Genomic DNA, 18978 nt, shown 5'->3' with positions numbered 1-18978 from the left:
CCTTTAAAATGGGGATAATATAAACCCCATGGGGCTTTGGTGTGCATTAAACAAACTACTGACTGTCAAGAGCTGCTACATAGAAGACACGTGTTACATGGTGGCTCTTGTCAAGGACTTTAGGAGGGGTACAGTTAGGGAGCTCAGTAATGGGGGGTTCAGACCTCATTTGGGGGACTCCCACAGCGCAGTTCAAGCCCTTCTCCTTTAGAAAAGCCTCTTAGAAACCCCATGTTCTGCCTTCCAAGCTCTGCAGCCAGCAGGGCTCCCCCTCTCAGCCCTCAACACCCCTCCCGTGTACAGCAGCCCCTGAAGACGCACCTTCACCTCGCTCACCAGCTCACTGCTCAGCAGTGCTCAGTGGATGCTGGGTGAGAAAACTGCGCATGGAAGCTGAGTCCAAGAGGATGGAAGGACTTGGTCCAAGGTAGGATGAAGGGTAAGAAGAGCAGAAAGAAATTCCAGGGGCAGGAGCTGAGCGAGCAAAGGCTCAGAGGCAGGGAAGCACGGGGCCTGCTCAAGAAGTGGCAAGCCTCTGGTTTGGGGATGCTATTAAGAGGACAGAGGGTGGGAAAGAGGCTTCTTGGATGTGAAGTCAGCATTTACTATGTGCTAGACACAGCTCTAAACGCTTCAGGGCAGCCCATTTAATCCTCACAACAGCCTCTGAGGCGGCTGTGAATGATCCCATTTTACAGGTCAGGAAACTGAGTCCCAGAGAAGCGAAGTCACCTCCCAAGGCCACACAGCGGGTAAGGGGCTAAGGCAGGACTGTTCAGACAGTCTGGTAGGTCACAAGTTGGTCAGATACACACTGAAGAGCTGGTCCCGTGTGAGGGGGTGAAAGCCTGTGGTCTGCAGATGCTGGGAGGACCCCAGCTCCAAAATAAGGTGAGTCAGAAGCAGCTCTCACCAGTGGAGTGGGGGCCTGTGGGCAGAGAGCTAGGTCATGGGAGGAGGGGAGGGAGACCCAGCCAGCCCGGCAGGGCCTTGCTCAAGGGAGACAAGAAGTCTGGCTTCTAGAACTGACTCTGAGCCACCTGAAGACCCCATTATCTCTCTTTTGTGGGGGACACCTTGGACTTCTGATCAGCTCTTGGCTGTCAGAGGGGCAGAGAGCTGCCCCCCCCCAGCCCTGCCCCATGAGGCTACAGGCTGCTGGAGCTCAGGGCCCATATCTGTCTGCTTCACATCTGGGTGCCCAGTTCCCAGTCCAGAGCCTGGCATGTAGCAGGTGCTCAATAAATGTTTGTTTGGATGAGACCATGGTCCCCTCAGCCAGAGAGAGCTGCACCCCTACCCCCAATTCTGGGAACTCAGTTCTGGGCTTTTCCTGCTTGTCAGGTAGCCTTCTTTCTGAATTTTCCCTTTGAGGACGGCCCGGGTCCAGCCTCTGTGTGCCTGGAGTTGGAAGCCCTCCCTTATACAGGGCAAGGGAGAGGCCCTGGCAGGGCAGCCAAGACAAGAGAGCCAGCTGCTCTTCCTCCACCTTGGGCCCTGTCCAGGCAGAACCTGGGGCCCAGGCGCCAGGCGGGCCTCAAAGGTGCCACCTCCCTGGAGCCGGGGGTCTGGCCCAGCCTCGTGCTCCCTCCTGGATTGGCGACAAAGCTTCCTCTAAATTTAGCTGCTGGTCTAAGCCTGGGAGAGTTGGGACCACAGGTCCTGCAGCCAGGCTGCCAGTACTGGACAGGAACGGGGTGAGCTCCCTCCCTGCCTTCTCCCTCTCTGCCCAAGGTCAGAGAGGACTCCTCTGGAGGGGGCGGGGTTCCTCCCCAGTGTTTTCTTTTATTCACTGGTCTCACTGAGCCTGAGCTAGGAACAGAGGAAGGAGAAACTCAGGCCCTACCCGGGGGAAGGAGGAAGAGATGGGGACACTGAAGATGGGGTATGGGGAGGAGGGAAGGAGGGGCAGAAGAGAGGGAGGAAAGGGGGGGGACGGGGCGTGAGGAGGCAGATTCTGGGCCCTGAGCAGACACAGGCCAGACAGAACTGGAGCTGCGGCGGGCTGAGGCAGAGGGTGAGGGACTGGCAGTCAGATGAAGGAAGTAGGTAATTGTTTTCTGGAGTATCCGAGCAGGCTTCCTGGAAGGGGAGACTTTTTATTTTTCAGTTTTTTGGTTTTTTTTTTTCGGTATGCGGGCCTCTCACTGTCGTGGCCTCTCCCGTTGCGGAGCACAGCCTCCGGATGCGCAGGCTCAGCAGCCATGGCTCACGGGCCCAGCCGCTCCGCGGCATGTGGGATCTTCCCGGAACGGGGCAGGGGAGACTTTTTAGCTGCTCAGTTCTAACTTATTAGCTGCCGGGACCTTGAGTGAGGGCCCCAAGAGCCCGAAGCAGCTTTCCATAGGGCTTTCCCTACCCTGAGTGTTCCAGCAGGTCCCTCTTTCTAAGATGTCCCACTCTCCCATCTAGTCTGAATCCAGCCACCAACTTGCCTAGAGAAACTTCCAGGTCTTTCCTTGGCGTGTGTTCTCTCTCATCTCTGAAAGCCCGTGGCTCCCTTTAGCCTCTGTCCCTCTTCTCTGACCTGTGCCAAGCCCTGGGTCCTGCATACAGATGTCTGAGGGAGCAAGGGGGTAGGGAAGGCAGGAGCTGGCCTGCAAGAGGTCCTACAACAGGTCACTAGGCCTAAAATTATCTCCTTAATGATCAACTCATCTAATATCCAGTTTGCCTAAAGGTCACCTCTTTCTGATTTGTTTTGGCATCTGAGTGTCTTACACTTTCGTGAAGGGAAGGGAGTGTGGAGTCAGGCTGCCTGGTTTGAATCCTGGCCCTGCTACTACCAGATGAGTGACCTTGGGCACATGACCTTGCCTTAGCTTCTTCATCTGTCAAATGGGGATATTGATGGTCTTATGCCTTAGGGTGGTTGTGAAGCTTAAAACAGGTAATGTGTGTCAGAGCTTAGAACAGTACCAAGCATGTGGTAAGTCCTGTGGTCTAAACAGAATACTGAACAGAATGAACAAAACAAGCTTATTGGATAATATATCCCTTCCTCTGGCAGATTTGAAATGATATCTTAAAAAATTAGAATTTTCAGTAAAGTGACTTATGACTGACTGAGGAGTCCTAAAAATGCTTAAAATTAGATAAAGTAGAAAATGATAGCTAAGAGAATACAGAATAGTCCCATAATTCATAAAGGGCTGCAAATCTGAGACTTACTAGGAATACGGAATTAAATAGGCAGACAAACTGGTTTTTTTAAAAAATACTAAAACATCAACAAAATGGCAAAAACAGAGAGACTACATTAGCTGATTAGGTTAGAAAACACTCAGAGAGTAGCTGAACTCGGGGGAAAGAGTTATTAGATGAATCAGCTTCTGGTAAATGGCCCTTGGGTCCCCTGCCCCCAACCCTCCACAGACCCTGGGTGTGTGTGCAGGGCCCTGGCCCTGGTCTTGGGCAGAGCTGTGTAGGTTAGCGGGGGTCCAGGCTTCTGGAATTTGGGCCTTCCCTCTTTGTTGAGCCTTCTCAGGACAGACAGCCCCACCAGAAGCAAGAACCTGGGGCAAGAGACCACAGAAGTGCTGGTCTAAGGCCCTGGTGGGGAGCACCTTGTTGCTCAAAGGTCTGAGGGGTTGGACCCAGACAAGACTTCTTGGGGTCTTCACAGAGGGGGAGGCAAGGTTAGAATCAAGGGGTTTGGAATCCAGCAGCCATATTTGTTAGCCTTACCCAACCTGCATTTCCGTCTGTAAATAACTGTTCCAACCTTCCCAGTGTTTCAGTAAAGGGCTTAGCATGGCACCCGGGGCCCAAGAAGCCTGCATGATTTCAGCACTGCTTCCCAAAGTAGCTTCTCAAAGGCCTCGGAGGGCAGCTGGTAGCACCAGGGTCAAGGCTGGGCTCCTGCAGTGCGGGCTGACCCAGGGTGTCCTCCCCACTCAACCACCAGCTGGAATGTTCACAACTGCACCTTAGATCAGGCCCCTCCCCAGCTTAGCGAGCCCTGAACTCCCTGTGCCCTTGGGATAGAAATCAGATCCCACCCGGACCCACCACGCCCCCTGGAGCCTCGCACGATCTCTTCTCAGGGTTGGGACTCTAGAGCCTTCCTCCCAGCGTGCTCTTCCCTCAGCCTCCCTCTAGGACCACCCCATCTCTGTCCCTGCCATCCTGCCCACCTCCCACCAGACTTCCTCCCAATCCTGGCAGAGGCTCTTATACCTGCACACACTTGTTCTCAGTTCCCGTGACCAGAGTTTGTAAATACACACTTCATTCTTAGCCGTTGTTTTCTTCAGCCAGCGGCTTCTTTAGGCTATCAACGTCATAGGGCAGGGGCCATGGGCTGCTGTTTTCACCCTTATGTCTTTACCATGCATGATCCTCCTTAAATACTGGCTGAATCAAGTATTATTGAATAAATGAGAGGGCTGGAGGCCAGACCCTCCTGGATCGCCTTCCTTCCCCACCACCCGCTCCAGGTCACTTACTCTCTTTTCATAGAGAGCAGAAATCTCAGAATAGTTGGACGAGGACCCAGAAACAAATCCCATTACCATGAAGACCCAAAGCAAGGAAGCCTGTGTTTTGGGGCTAGAGAGACCACGGTCCTCTCTAGCTGGTTACGTGCTGAGTAACTTTGGGTGAGTAACTAGTCTCTAGTCTTGGGCCATCCAGGGAGCTAGGGGCGGGGCCTGGGCTGACTCTACGGGGAAAGCAGACTGTTGCCTCTGAGGTTGCCAGTTCTGACGTCCCCGGGACCCAGGGTGCCCTCCCACAGACCCCTCAACCTGGCCGGGCTCTGGGGCAGCAACCAGAAACCCTCTCCGTCTAACCAGCTTGGGCGGTTGGCATCATGGCCCCCAGAGGGGGACGGCTGAGGGGCCACCCTGGCCCTAACACCGACTGTCTTGAAGGCACTTATCCCCAGAACAAGTGCCAGGGGGCAGAAAGTGCTCAGAGCCCAAGACATCGGGAGTGAGAGGTGGGCAGGAGGGGGTGGTAGTGAACCCACTCCACAGCCTCCACCCATCCCTGCAATGTCCTTAAAAGGACCTGGCAGGTCTAGGGGCCATCTGCCCATCGGGGCACTGACCACACCTCAGCATGGTACCTAGTCCTCTCCTCCACCTGACCAGATCCCCTGGGAGGGCAGGGCCCCTAGTGCCTTCATCTCTGCTTACTCTGTGCCAGGCATGGTGCTCAGAGCTCCACCTGTACTGTCTCAACTATTCCACATGACAACCCTATTCAGTAAGCACCAAAATCATCCTCATTTTACCCAGGAGGAAACTGAGGCTGGGGAAATTTGAGTAGCCTGTCCAAGGTCACACACTAAGCCGCAAAGCAGGGATTTGATCAGGTCTGTCTGCAAAGCCACTTTGCCACAGACAGTGGACGCTCACTACCCATCTGTTGAATGAGTGTTGAATGAAGGAGTCCTCTGTGTACATATGGGGATGGGGCCAGGCCTCCTGACCTCCAGCCTGGCTCTGTCCCTTGCACTGCATGGCCTCTGAAACCTTTTAGTGTCGTGGCTCTTCATGAAAAGTGTGGCCTAGGACAGGTCACCCTTCCTCTCCGAGCCTCAGTTTCCCCATCTGTAAAATGGGGAGAGGGTAAGAGGTAGATTCCTCCGACATCTGTTTCTGGAAATCACCCCCTCCTAGCCTCACCCCCACTTCTTCAGCTCTTTCTGTACAGCTCCTCTCCATCCTGTCACCCTCAGCTCCTACCTGCAGACCCTGACTCTGGCCAGTGGGCACACCCACAGCTTTGAGAAACCCCTGGCAAGGCTGATTCCCCCAAGTGGCCCCTCTGCCCCATTGCTCATGTGGTACTGAGGGCTGCCTGGTTTCAGGCACTGAGACAAGCGTGGGGACCGGGCTGCAGGAGACAGGGGACAGCTTTCTGGGGGTCCCTTGTGGGGAAGGGCCAGAACTGGGATGGGGTGAGGAAGGGACTTGAGGCTCCTGCAGGGGAGATGCAGCGGGATCTATGGGGGAGGTGACAGAGTGGACAGGGGACAGGAAATTTCTGGACCCGAGGAAGGGCATGTCCTAGACACTAGGGCGTCCCCCAGAATGCTCTGCTCATCCACAAAGGCTTCCAGGTCCCATCCTAGCTGGTGTGAAGAGTTTCATCTCCCCTCCACTTGCCCCCTCAACCAGGCAGGACATCTCCATCCCATCACCGGACACGGGGATCCCCAGCCCCATCCTGGCGACCAAGCCCTAAGACCTCCTCCATTCAACTCCTAACAGGGCTAAGTGAAACCGAGCCCAGTAACTGAGCAGTGAGACCCCCTACCGCCTCGCAGTCAGGAGAGCACGGAGCGCCCCGACCCTGCGAACAGATGCCGCCCCACCCCGCGCCTCCCCGCCCGCCACCCGCCACCACTCCCCGCACTTACTCTGAGCAGCGGCGGCAGGAGGCAGAGCAAGCAGAGCAGCGGGTGCGGGGCGTGGAGAAGGCGCGGGGGCCCCGCGGGACCCCCCATGCCCTCAGCGGCTGCGGACCCGAGCGCACCTCAGAGCACAGCAGTCCCGCCCTCCCCCGCCCCAGGCTAGAGCTGTGTGGGCCCCTCCCTCCCCAACGCGCCAGGCGGCCAAGGTATGGCCCTGGGCACGGGAAGGGGGGGTATTCTCCCCCCCCCACCGCCTCCACGCTCCGCAGTGACACCGCCCCACGGCCCGCCCCCTCCAGGTTATTTATAGCGGTGCTGGGCGGAAGCTTCTGCCCAGGCAGCCGGAGAGAGCAGACTGTGCTTCCAGTCTGCAGAGAAGGGGTTAATGCCTTTTACCAGCCTGCCACCTTTGCCAGGGCTGTAGCTGCCCACGCTGGGGAGAGAGGAATTGAGAAAGGGAGGCGAGGGTCTTTGTGGTTTTGGCCAGAGCACAGAGTGGGCTGGGCGGTTCTCATCCCCACCAGGCTTCCCAGCCCTGCCGGCATCTTCTAATTGTCTGGGGAGCTTCTACCACGCACCACTGCCCACTGGGACAATCGGAATTTGAACGTGGAGGCCAGATTAAATAATAGTTCTGTGTCAGTGTTCAACTTCTCGATTTTGATAAGTGCCCTATCCATAGGTAAGAGAAAATTCTTGTTCTTAGGGAGTAATATTTAGGGCTAAAGGGATACCATATCTCTAACTTATTTTCAAAGGGTTCAGAAATACACACACACATGCACACACAAATACACAAATAGAGAGAAAGAGAACAATAAAACGAGGTAAAATGTAAATAATTGGTAAATGTGGGCAAAGAGTCTGTGGGTAAACTTTGGATCATTCTTCCAACTTTTCTGTAAATTTGAAATAAAATGCTAAAAAAATATATTCAACAGCAACAACAACAACAAAGGAACAACGACAACAAATGCAGCAATGCCAGACCCCCACCCAGAGCTTCTGATGATACGGGCTGGGGCAGGGCCCAGGCATTGATACGTTTTAGTAAATTTCACAGGGATCCTGATATCAGGCAGGGCTGCGCAGTGCTGGTCTCAGATGGGGACAGGTCCAGCCTAGGGCTGGGTCAGGGTTCAGGAGGTGAGGATTCTGGGAACCACTGAAGAAGGCTGTGGAACTGTTCTAACAGGTGGGCCTGGTGCATAGCGTTTAAAAGCTTAAGCAGCAATCCCAATGTTATTAGGATCTGAGGGGAAAGCATTTGAGGAATGTGATTAGTGAGGCACTGAGCTTTTCCTGGAGGGTGCAGATGAGGTGGGTACAGCCCAAGTTCAAGAGACTTAGACACTCTGTTTCCTCTGGTCTCTGCCTGGGATACTTTTCTGTCCCTCAGGTCTTCTCCTCCACCTGCTTCCTTCAGGCAGCACTTCCTGACTGTACCAGCTCCCACATTGGCCTGCCCTGAAATCTCAGGGCCTACATCTGAGCCCCTGGATTCTCCTCTATGTGGACTGTTCTCTTATGGCCCCGTGGATGAGGCTGGCCTCCACGCAGCTCCGTTGGGAGGCAGGGGAGTTACTTCTTTTTATTTGTTCTTCCCTTTCTCCTCTGTTGCACAGAGCCTAGCTCCAATGGTGCAGGGGCATTTTTATGGGGAGATGAAAGGAAGAGTTGACCAGATCTCCCCATTCATCTGAAGGTGACAGGGTAGAACCCCCCGAGACAGGATATAGCTTTACTGGACCCAGTCAGATGGGCTTGATCAGAGAGGGCTCCTGGTAGGAGATAACCACTCAGTCGGACTTTGATTGAAGGGTGGGTAGCCTCAGAGCTGATGAGTCATCATGAGGTTCAACAGTTGTTTACAGCACGTGTTACTGGAGCATCTCCATCACAATGGGTGCTGTAAAGCAGAGAGCAGAGGCTCCGACCTTGAGGCCAGCCTCATTGGCTGTGAAGAGAGCGCCAGCAGAGGGAAGGGGTGTGGACCCTGTGAGATCTGGGCCTGAATAACTGTGATGGGAGCTGTCGGATAGTACAAGGTGTGGGACAGCTCAGGGAGTAGGGTGGGGGGGGACTCTGGGGGAAAGGCACTACAGGAGCTCCTTGAATGATTTAAACAGTTGGAGAAGGGAGAGATCTTTCCTCCAGATGGAGGAGTTGGGCAGAACAGGAGCAAGGAGCTGGGCAAGCACAGCTGGCTGGGCTGGGTGTCTAGCTGAGGTGGGGACAGTGTAGGGTCAGGCAGTGAAGGACAGGCTGTAAGGAAGCTAGATCTGCTCTAGTTCTAGGAGGGTCTACAGAGCAGGCACATGGGTGCTCAGTCTTGATTCCTCCCTGGTAGGACATTCTGTGTGCACTTCCCTGGCTTTCCTTGTTTCCAAACGGTGCCCTCCTCCAACCTGGAGAGTTCATAGGAGGGCATCTCTTGGACAACTAGAGCTGCATTTTGCACCAAGGTAGGGATTGATCCCCAGGAACCCAGGGGTTTACATCTTCCAACCCCCAAGGGTATGCTTTGCCATTGACTGGCTAGCGCTCCTTTTCCTGGAGGTGAACCAACTCCAGATGTAATTAACTTGGGGCTCCCAGGCATCTCACTGCTGCGGGTCTTCTTTCCCTTTTCTGTCCTGCTTTGCCCCCTCTCTTACCAGTCTCTCCCGGGAGCACCTCCCTTATGAGTGCTGTGTGGGAATTCTCATCTCACCTCTGGGAATCTAAGGGAGCCTAGAAGGTTAGGAGAGTCTGGACTTGGCCCTGCTAAATATAATGGGTTAAAAACAAACAGCAACGACCATAAGAAACATACAAAAACTTTTGAGCCCCTAAACTGTCCTCTGGACAACTTTTCTCTGCTTTCAGAGACTGCTGGTGGCAGAAGAAACCCTGCCGGCAGCTATGATCTGGACAAGGCTAATACAAATTGTCATTTATAAGCTCTCTCTTCCTAAGGGCAGACTGGAGCAGAGGAGACTTTTTATTTATGAAAATGCCTCTATGGCCCTTGTTGGTTATGAAAGGCAAACTGAGGATGGTCTAGAAGGGAGATGGGTGGTTTGCTTTGTAAAGTAAAGCAGTGGAAATTCTGGATTTAGCCTAGTTTGGCATCTAAGTCAGTGAAGGGGTAGAAGGGCTGGGATCTGGGCTGAGGGTTGTCCCAGGGACTTGGAGAGAAAGGGGGGACGAAAAGGCTGCTGGGTCTGAGGAGGGATGGGCTGGAGGGCCTTCCCAGAGGTGTGAATAGTCAGTGAACATTAGCGATGGGGCTGTAATTATTCTCCGCTACCCCCCATCTTCAGAAATAGTCCATCCTGCATGACAACCTGTGTCAGTGGCGCTTGGGGAATGAGGATGGGTGCCTGTGCGTGGATAGGGCTGGAGAGGGGTCAGCAGCTGCAGGAGGGAAGGGTGCTCCACATTGTTTCGTCCAGAATTGTCCTGTCCTTCTGAGCAATGCTCCATCCTCTGCTCCGGTGTTTCTCAACATTTTTTCTTTTTACATTATCATCCCTGCACCCAAAAGGAGCCCTTTTTATATTTTTTTCCTAATTGCCCTACCCACTATGAAATTCTAATACCATAGACGTATTGTATATCTATTTATGTACTGTGGTTCTTTGGAGGGCCATAAACCCTTATAATATCTAAGATTGTTTTGCCTTCCAAGTACCACTTTTTGCCTTCTTGGGGGCAAGATTCTCCTCCCTCCCTGCCCCAACCCTCCCCAGTGCACGTGATTGGATTGGCCTATGAAATCAACCAGGCTGGACAAAGGAGAGGGCTTCACCCTACTGAGCACAGTTGGTTGGTACAGGAGTGGATGGCTGACCTGAACTGACTCAATCAGAGTCCTTCCCTGGGATTTTTAAACTTTGCGACGAAGAGAAAGACTATTCCTCTTTTGGAGAAACTGACAGATGCAAAGCACAGCCGTTGACTTGGCTGTTGACTGTTGTCTGGGGAAAGCCAAGCTGAAGGAAAGGGGAGCAGAGAAAAGAGGAGGGGAGAGGGTCCTGGTAGCCTTTGAGGCTCTGATTCCAGTCCAGCCAGAAACCCACTTTGCCTCTGCCCCCAGAAAGGGACTCTCAATAAATCTTCACCGATGCCTGAGCTAAGTTGAAGTGTATTGCTGTTGCTTACCACCCAAGGAATTCTGATCAACACAGAAGGATCAAGAATTGAACAGGAGTAGAATTTAGAGTAAAAGGTGACCAGGAAAGTGGAAGACACCCCACGTCTGGGAACCAGAACTGTTGGGGAGAGCCCGACTTTCCGCAAGTCTAATGGGCTCGAACAGTCAGGTCATTGTGTGTGGTTATGAAAGGAAAGGGTGACTTTGGAGGACTGGGGTTCTTAGGGACACAGGTTGCATGTGTCTCTGAGTGGAAGAGGGACAGGGTTGGATCTGCAGTCTAGAATGCTTGCTTGGGCGGCAGGGTGTTCTTGTGTTAGAGCCACAGGTCTGAAGTTAAGGAGAAAGCAGAGTGGCTGGTGCAGCATCACGGGCAAGAGATAAGATGGCATCTCAGTCCAGAGTCTGAGGGAAAGGCAGGGGCTGCACCACGCAGGGGGCATTGGCCATACTCCCTGTCCCGCCTGGCAGGGCCATCACATGGACCCCATCTCTCATTTGGGACTGAGACTGCTCAGACCCATTGCCACAGCAGATGAGGGGGAATGCCCCCCTTTATGGCCAGATGACATCTTGTCCCCCAGGTTTATGATGCAATCTCCTTATTTTAGCTGTGGTCACACCCATTTAGCCCCAGACTGCAAAGTATGCTTTTGCGATGCAATTTCAGAACACCATTTTATAGCATTGCTGAAAGAATAGGCATTGATTTTGCTCATTTTGATTTTTTCTGTTGGTTCTGTGGGATATTACTCTGATCTCTCTTCCTCTCTCTCTCTCTCTTTTGTTTCTTTCCTCCCAAATTCTGGTTCAGGATAGTCAGATCCGAGTAGGAGTTATGATCAGCTCTATTGTCACTTGTCTCCAAAGAAAAACAAGTCATCATGTTTGATGAATAGGGATTAAGTCAGCTCTGGCACAGTTTTTACCTGCTCATCAAGGAGCCCTGAACTTTGCACCTGGAGAACAGCTGTGGGGCTTGGATTTTCCCGAACCGCTCGGGCTCCGGTGCTGCGTGGCACTTGGGGCCTGGCTCCCGGTCGTCATGCCTGTGGTTTCACAGCTGCCCCGTCTCCTGTGTAGGCTCCTCCCAGGGGCAGGTGCCACAGGCTGAGCTGGGCAGAAACCCACAGAGGGATCCCAAGGGTGGTGCTGGCCGGGCTGCCGCTGTCCCCTGGGAAGGGATCTGGTCTATGGTGTCCGTCCTGCTCCAGTGCCTCCTGGATGACACATCTCTCTCTACCTTTTCTCCTCAGTTGCTGTACCTGTCAAGTGAAATAATAACACCTACCACGGAGGGTCATTGTGAGCACTGGAGGAGAACACCACTTCCTGGAAGTGCGAGGGAATATTAATCATTGTCACTTTGTTTCTTCCCATTCAAAGTCAACAAACATTGAGAACTCACTATGTACAAGATCCTGTGCCTGGCGTGACTGTGGGTGCCTAGCACGGAGTAGGTTCCTAACAAATGTTTGTCAAATGGACAAAGGAATGGGGATGACCACGGGAGGCTTGGAGTAAGAGGCTTGGACAGAGGGATTTGAGAAGGCCCTGACACAAGGGGCAGACTCTGAATGTTTCCACCCAAGTCTGCCTTTCCTGGACTCCTGTAAGAGCACTAGGCAGGAAGGCAGAGGACAGTCGGTACGAATTCAATCGTTATTGAGCACCTATCAAGTGCAGGGTGCAGGGAGAGAAGACACAGCGGCTGTCCCAGCATGGTGGCAGGGACAGACCGGTAATCAGACAAGGGCTGTGAGGGCCAGTGAGTGTGGAGTCACCAATACCACCCAGCCCCTGGGATGGCAGAGGATGAGCAAAGCTCACCTGCGTGATGGTAGAGGTGTGGAGGCCAGTAGAGGGGTGGTCAAGGTGGAGGGAGGGTCTCCCAGAGTGAGTGAGAAAGAGACAGGCTCGGGGACCGCCGGGAGGCTGTCAGCGTGGAGTCAGCCATGGATGGGCAGTGGAGACCACTGAGGTGAGGCTGATCAGTGGCCAGAGCCCCGGGCAGGGGGCATGTAGGCTGGGTAAGGCAGGCACTGGCGGAACTGGTGACATGGTCACATCGGCACTGTAGAAAGAACAGAGTGGACAATGGCTTGGCTGGGACATGCCCCAAAGGCAGGAGACAAGTCGGGTGGCTCTAAGGATAGGAAGGGGTGGTGGCCTGAGCTCTGGTCCTGATGCTGCTCCGCAGAGAACATCGGAGCTGGAAGGAACCTTAACAGTCACTCAGTCCCCATCCCCACTTTACAGGTGACAGCAGGCCCAGTGAGGGCCCTGCAGGAAGGCTGCCCCTCGGAAGGCTGCCCCTTGACTGTACCACCGGCCCGTCCCCTCCCTGCCTCTGCCTGCAGAGTGAGATGAGCCCACATCACAGGTCCCTTCCTCTTCTCCTGGGCCAGGCTGCTTCTGCTGCGGGGTAACTTGTGGGTCAGTCCCCCAGAGGGCAGGAGCCCGAGACATAGCTTAATAAAAGGTGGGTGGTCTATGAGGTTGATGGGGCCTGGATTCAGCCCTTTGCTGCCAAAAGTCAGGCCCAGCGGCTGGGCAGCTTGGGAGTATCTGACTGAACTTGCCCCAAGCCTGCACTGGGAGGAAGGGTCCAGTCCTTCTGCGTGACTTACCAGCTGTCTGCCCTTGGCCAAAAGCTTCACCCTCTGAGCCTCCGGTCTCATCTGTCAAGTGAGGATAAGGCTGTCTCTGTGGTTGGGGTGCCTTACATTACCCCCAGGTCATGGAGGAATCTGGAGAAGTTCCGATTCCCAGGGGGCTGGTCTCCCTGTCGGGGTCCCTGGTCTCTGGCCACTCTCCACACTGGGGGTTGATGGCCTTCCGGGCAGACACTCTGATAACTTCCTGGCCCAGTGGGGGGTGGCAGTTCTGCTTTGCTCCCTCGGCCAGAGCCAGCCGATCAGTGATGTGGGGTAAAATCCACTTCCTTCCACCCTGATCTCCTTTTCGCCACCGTCCTTAGCTGTGCCTGGAACAAGACAAGGCCCTGAAAGCGACAGACTAGGGGACGTGGAGGTTATGACCGCTAAAGACTTGCACCTGCTAATTCACCCCCTTTCACCTTCCCAAGATACACAGAAAATCATCAGCAGTGCCAAAGGCTAGACATAAGCCAGAAACAAGGAGACATTTCATCCAAGCTCTAAGAAAGTCCTGAAACAGGACGCTGGGCCCTGCTTTGCTGCCAATATGCCTGTGTCCCAACTGTGGGAGGGCTGCTCTCCCCTCGGCCTCTCCCACCCTTAGCGCTTTCCATGTGACAACAGCTGTCCTTTGAGATTTAGCTCAAGTTGCTGTAAGCACATTATCCCGCATCCCAGGGGAGGTTCAGTGACCTCTCCGGGCGGTCATGTATTCCAGGGAGCTCATGTTCTCATGGTCATCTCTGGTCAGAGTCCCAGCTTTTGCTGGCCTCTTGTCCTGCCCTTGTCTCTTCTGTCTGGCTTGCACAGACCCACACATGCATTTCCCCTGAGCCCCTGACCACAGAGCAGGGTGCGGCTATCCCTGCTATGTGGAAGCTCGGTGCTGAGATCCTTCTTCCTCCTGCTGAGCCAAGACCCTTCTGCTCCTGCTGGCTGTGCGTGGATCTGCCGCCTTGAACCTCACCCCTGCCAGGCGCCAGCCCCACTAGCCCCTGCCTGGGGACAGAGGCTATGCAGGGCCCAGCGAATTGTCTGCTGGGTAATAGGGAGGGAGAACAGTCCTCGTTAGAGGCCCCACAGCAGGATGCTTCTGGGTGTGTGTAGTGGGACAGCGTCTGTTGGGGATGAGTTTGCCCACAGGCCACCACAGAGGTGGGTTCGAGACCGTTCAGATGATCGCCAGAGTGGCGCATTCAGACTACTCTTTCCCTCCAGCCTCGGGCCTGCTGTGACCCCTCCTCACGGGTCTCAGAGCTGCCCTGCTTTTGGCTTTGCCTGTGTTCGTCACAGGTTTCTAGACAAACGGAAGCAGTAGGCTATGTATACATAAAAAGAGATTCATTTTAAGGAACTGGCTCATGCAGGTGTGGGAGGGCGGCAAGGCTGGAGTCCATAGGTGAGCTGGCAGTCGGAAATTCAGGTGAGAGTTTGTATAGCAGCCTTGAGTCTGAAATCTGCAGGGCAGGGCAGGCAGGCTGGAAATTCAGGCGGGGTCTCCACGTGGGAGTCTTGAGGCCGAATTCCTTCATCTTTGGGGAAACGTCAACTTCACCTGATTGGACGAGGGCCACGCACGCTAGGAAGGTAATCTGCTTTACTCAAAGCCTACTGGTTTAAATGATTTAAAATCTAAAAAAACACCTTCATAGCAACATCTCAATGGGTGTTTGAGCGAGCAACCGGGTACCATAGCTTAGCCAAGTTGACACATACCATTAACCATGGCATAGCCCTATACCTGTCTATTTTGTGGGCCTGGATGCCTGAACCCCAAGTGTGGGCTTGATTTTGAGTTTTTCTGGGAGTCTCCTAGCTCACACGTAAACACCCAATGCTACCAGTTCGGCTAAAAGGAGGGTGCCCAACTCCTTCTAGCGGGTATCACAGAAGCTTGGGCATCTAATATGTCTGTATGAGAGGACAGAACCATTTGTTAGACACAGATAACTCTGGGTCACAGACAACTGACAGCTAATCACGGGTCAATGATTTCTTACTTTTTTCTTTGTGCTTTTCGGTATTTTCCAAAATTGTACAAGGGTCTGTATTCCGTTTTAATATTAAGAAAAGATGCATTTTAAAATGTAGGAATTAGTTATGGCTTGTTCTGGGGGTTGAGAAGGGGTTTCCCTGAGCCCCGCAGGTTGGGTGGGTGAGTCTGGGCATTTAAGGAAGGCTGCTGTGGAGGAGACCACAGGGATCCTGACCCCTAGGCCTGAGCCTACCCCATTGCACTGAACATGGTTTGCGGATCTAGTTGAAGACTTGGGGGCCGAAGGCTGCAGGGAGAGTGAGGACCCTGGGTTAATTCAGGGCCTGGAGTCTGGGGTACCTTGTTGCCCCCCACATAGACGCTCCTAGGGAGTGGGGAGTGGGGATACTGTGAGAGCTGCTTTCGGGTCAGGTGGGGACAAAATGCAGGAATCAAACCCCAGCCAGGATTTGTAGTCTTGGCAGGAGTCAGAGAAGAGGTCAGCCCCTCTAGGACTGCTGGAGGCCATGCTCTGTAGACAGCTTGCAGGTGAGCTGTGGCCAGCGTTTCACCCCAGATTGTCTTCTCAGCAACCTTGACCCCTGTGGTCACTTGGTACGACTTAGTCCTTCCCCGATCCCTTCTGTGGGCCCAGCCCTGTGTCAGCCTTCCTCGGGAGGATGGGAAGAGGTGACCCAGGCTGATCCAAGGGGATGAGTCGGGGGTGGGAAGAGAAGCAGAGGAATAATCCAGCCCCCATTCTCGGTAGGCTGACTCCTCCACAGTCAAGGAACAGCGCAGGCTGGGGTAGAGGAGGCTTCGAGCATGTTGAGGAGGGGTGGAGGCCATGGGCGCTGGAGCAGCCTGGGAAGGAGAGGGATGGGATACACTTAGACGGTGGAGGGAAGAAGGAAGAGAAAGTCATTCCTGTTGCGTTGTGTTCAGGGAAGGTCATCACACTATTCTTATAAGGAAGCATATTTCATGAAGAAGTGAAATCCCACACTGGAACCCTTGACTTCTGCGTTTCCAAATAGTGGGCTTTGTGAGTTACCAAGAATTATAATAATAACAGCTGATGCATACGTATTTTGAACATAACGTAAATACCATCAAAGGTGGTCCCAAATATTGATTCGAATCCGTTTACATATACAGTATGGACTTAGAGAATCCTCACAGAACCTTACTGTCGTCTGTGCTTTAGGGATGAAGAAACTGAAGCACAGAGAGATTAATTAACGGGCCCGTGATCACAGAGCCAATAATTGGTGACCCCGGGAGTCGAACCCAAGCAATGTGGGTCAGGAGGCCATTCCCTTAGCCGCCATGCTAAGGTGTCTTTCTTCAGGAAGGGCCACCTAAGGTCTACAGGTTTTTAGAAATACCTCTCCTGTTTTCCCGGGGTTTCCTGTGAAGTGAGAACCTCAGCTCTTCCTGTACACAGCCCTCCCACTGAATTTCAGAGCCCACCTGGGCATCAACCATCTGGCCCCCTGGCTGGTCTTACCAGGAGGCGTTTTGTAAAGGGAAATTGGAATCTCACTAGAAAGCTTTTTCCTTCTTTAAGGATAGTACTCTCAAACTGAGCACTGGAGCCATTGATTCGGTGATAACAGGAGGTATTTGTGCTGAGAGCTGCATCTCCTGGCACGACCTGCTAATGTTCTCTTTGGTATATGGAATATTGACAAAGGAAAGTCAGCTTGTCCTGCATTTCCCTTGGCTGCTTGGGAAGAAGGAGAAATTGGTTTTTGAACATAACGTAAATACCATCACAGGTGACCCCAAATATTGATTCTGTGCAGGGTCTTATATGCGCATAGTAGGGGCTCAGTGGACATTGATTAAAGCCAGACTGCCTACTGCATTCCACTTGTGTGACCGTGGGTGAGTTACTTCAATTCTCTGGGTCACAATTCCCTTTGTAAAGTGGAGCTCAGAACAGTACCTGTTATAGTTCCTACCTCCTCCGATGGCTTTGAAGACGACATTGGTTAATCAAGGTGGAGAGGTGACTTCAGTGCCTGGACTGTGGTACACTCTCAGTGGGTCTAGCTGCTGCGACAGGCTTTACGTGGGACAGTGAGTGGAAAATGTGGTCAGGATGGAGGAGGTCACCCTGGTGATCCAGACCAGAAGTGACATTGATCTTTTACAAAGGTTTGTGTGATGATGAAAGTCTAGTGATAATTGGCAAATTAATACACAAAAATAGAGAGCTTTGCAGGGGACTTTAGAGAACATCTAGTTTGATTTCCCTCCTTGTAGATGTGGAAACTGAGGCCCAGTGAGCGGAAGGGTGTGCTCAGGCACTCGCAGTGAGGCCCTGTCAAAGATGAGACTTATTACCCTCTGCGTGGGAGGCTGTACTGCTTCTCCAGATTCACTTGTCTGTCCATGACTGTGAACTGATCAGAGGTTTGAATGTCAGGGAATCAACAGATTGCCTTTGGGAAAAGGCAAACACAAGTTAGCAAGTTCAGCACTGTGGTAGTGCCAGGATTCACCTAGGGAGGGACAGCAGCCATCGGTTTAATAAGACCTATTAACTCATGTGACTAGTTAACCAGGGAATTCTTTCCCAGAGGATCTCACCATGATTTCTGTCCTGGCCATTGACGTCTGAACCTATGGGGCGATATGCATTTTCTAGATCATTGGAAACACAGTGCTGACATGGCAGGGTCCAGAGATGCCTTTCTGTTCAGTTCATAGGGAGGGAAAATGACACCCAGAGAAATCTTATTTGTCTCTTAGCTAGTTGGTGATAGATTGAAAACCAGAACCCAGAATCACTGACCTCCCAACCAGGAATCCGACTGCAAGAAAACCGTGCTTCTCAGCAAGCCTCCTCTTACTGGTTTTCCCAGTAGCAATGCTTTAAAAAGTATTTCAGAACATCCCCCAACTCTGGCCCTTATTAAAGATGGAGTCTGTAGACATAGGAAAGAGGATTTCATGCTCACCCAGATTTGAGAATTGCAGACGCACGGCGAGGGAGGGAGATGATTCTCCAGAGGGAGGTAGAGTTAGGCTCTTGGGCATCTTTGGCTGTGACTGGCCCTGAGAGTTAGAGGGTCCATCCTAGGGCTGCTCAAAGTGGTGGGGGGTATCCGTGGATGCTGTCAGTTTGTAAACTTTTGGCTATTGGCCTGCAGTGAATACAGAAATTGAGAGTAAGCGTGTGGAAACTTATGGCAGTTAGCAGAGTAGTTTTATGCCTGCTGAATCTAATCATAAAAATGTGAACATATATTTTGTGTCTCTTTATGGTTTATTTCATTTTTTCTAGCAGTCTATTTTTATTGTACAGCCTTTGGGGCACCCTCCTCCAGGCTGCTTTCCTTGACCATCCTGGGCCCAGTGATCTCCCCACTCCTGTGCTCTCCCTGAGTCTGAGCCTCACACTCCTGCCCTGGCTCTCTCCCCAGCTTGGTTTCTTCTCACTTGCACCCATGGGTATTCATAAACACTAATTTAAAAAATTATGTTTCATAACATAAGAAACACCCAAATATATTATCATTATTAGAAATAAAACTAAGGGCTTCCCTGGTGGCACAGTGGTTGAGAGTCCGCCTGCTGATGCAGGGGACACGGGTTCATGCCCCGGTCTGGGAAGATCCCACATGCCGCGGAGCGGCTGGGCCCGTGAGCCATGGCTGCCGAGCCTGCGCGTCCGGAGCCTGTGCTCTGCAACGGGAGAGACCACAACAGTGAGAGGACCGCGTACCGCAAAAAATAATAATAATAATAATAAATAAATAAATAAAAATAAGAGAGACAGACAGCCCCCTTGGCCCTCTCAGTTCCATCAACCTCCCCAGAGAACACATTT

At 52.8% G+C, this 18978-nt stretch overlaps 1 protein-coding gene across 6 annotated transcripts in view; it reads right to left on the bottom strand.

The window, feature by feature from the left end:
- CRHR2 (corticotropin releasing hormone receptor 2) overlaps positions 1-6531 on the bottom strand; it is a 44581-nt gene extending 38050 nt beyond the window's left edge. For 4 of the 6 annotated variants that reach the window (XM_004269941.3, XM_049714861.1, XM_049714863.1 and 1 more), the window contains exon 1: positions 6371-6525. In XM_004269941.3, coding sequence (XP_004269989.1) covers positions 6371-6457 — 87 coding nt within the window. In that variant the 5' untranslated portion in view covers positions 6458-6525. Of the gene's footprint in view, positions 1-6370 lie in introns of all 6 variants that reach the window. The other 2 variants (XM_049714865.1, XM_049714866.1) reach the window with 2 other exon arrangements.
- Between the last annotated feature and the right edge of the window lie 12447 nt (positions 6532-18978).

The sequence above is a fragment of the Orcinus orca genome, chromosome 9 (assembly GCF_937001465.1).
Source record: "Orcinus orca chromosome 9, mOrcOrc1.1, whole genome shotgun sequence".
Classification (NCBI taxonomy): Eukaryota; Metazoa; Chordata; class Mammalia; order Artiodactyla; family Delphinidae; genus Orcinus; species Orcinus orca.
Note: the sequence above shows the minus strand (reverse complement) of the source record. Positions and strands in the feature narration are given on the sequence as shown.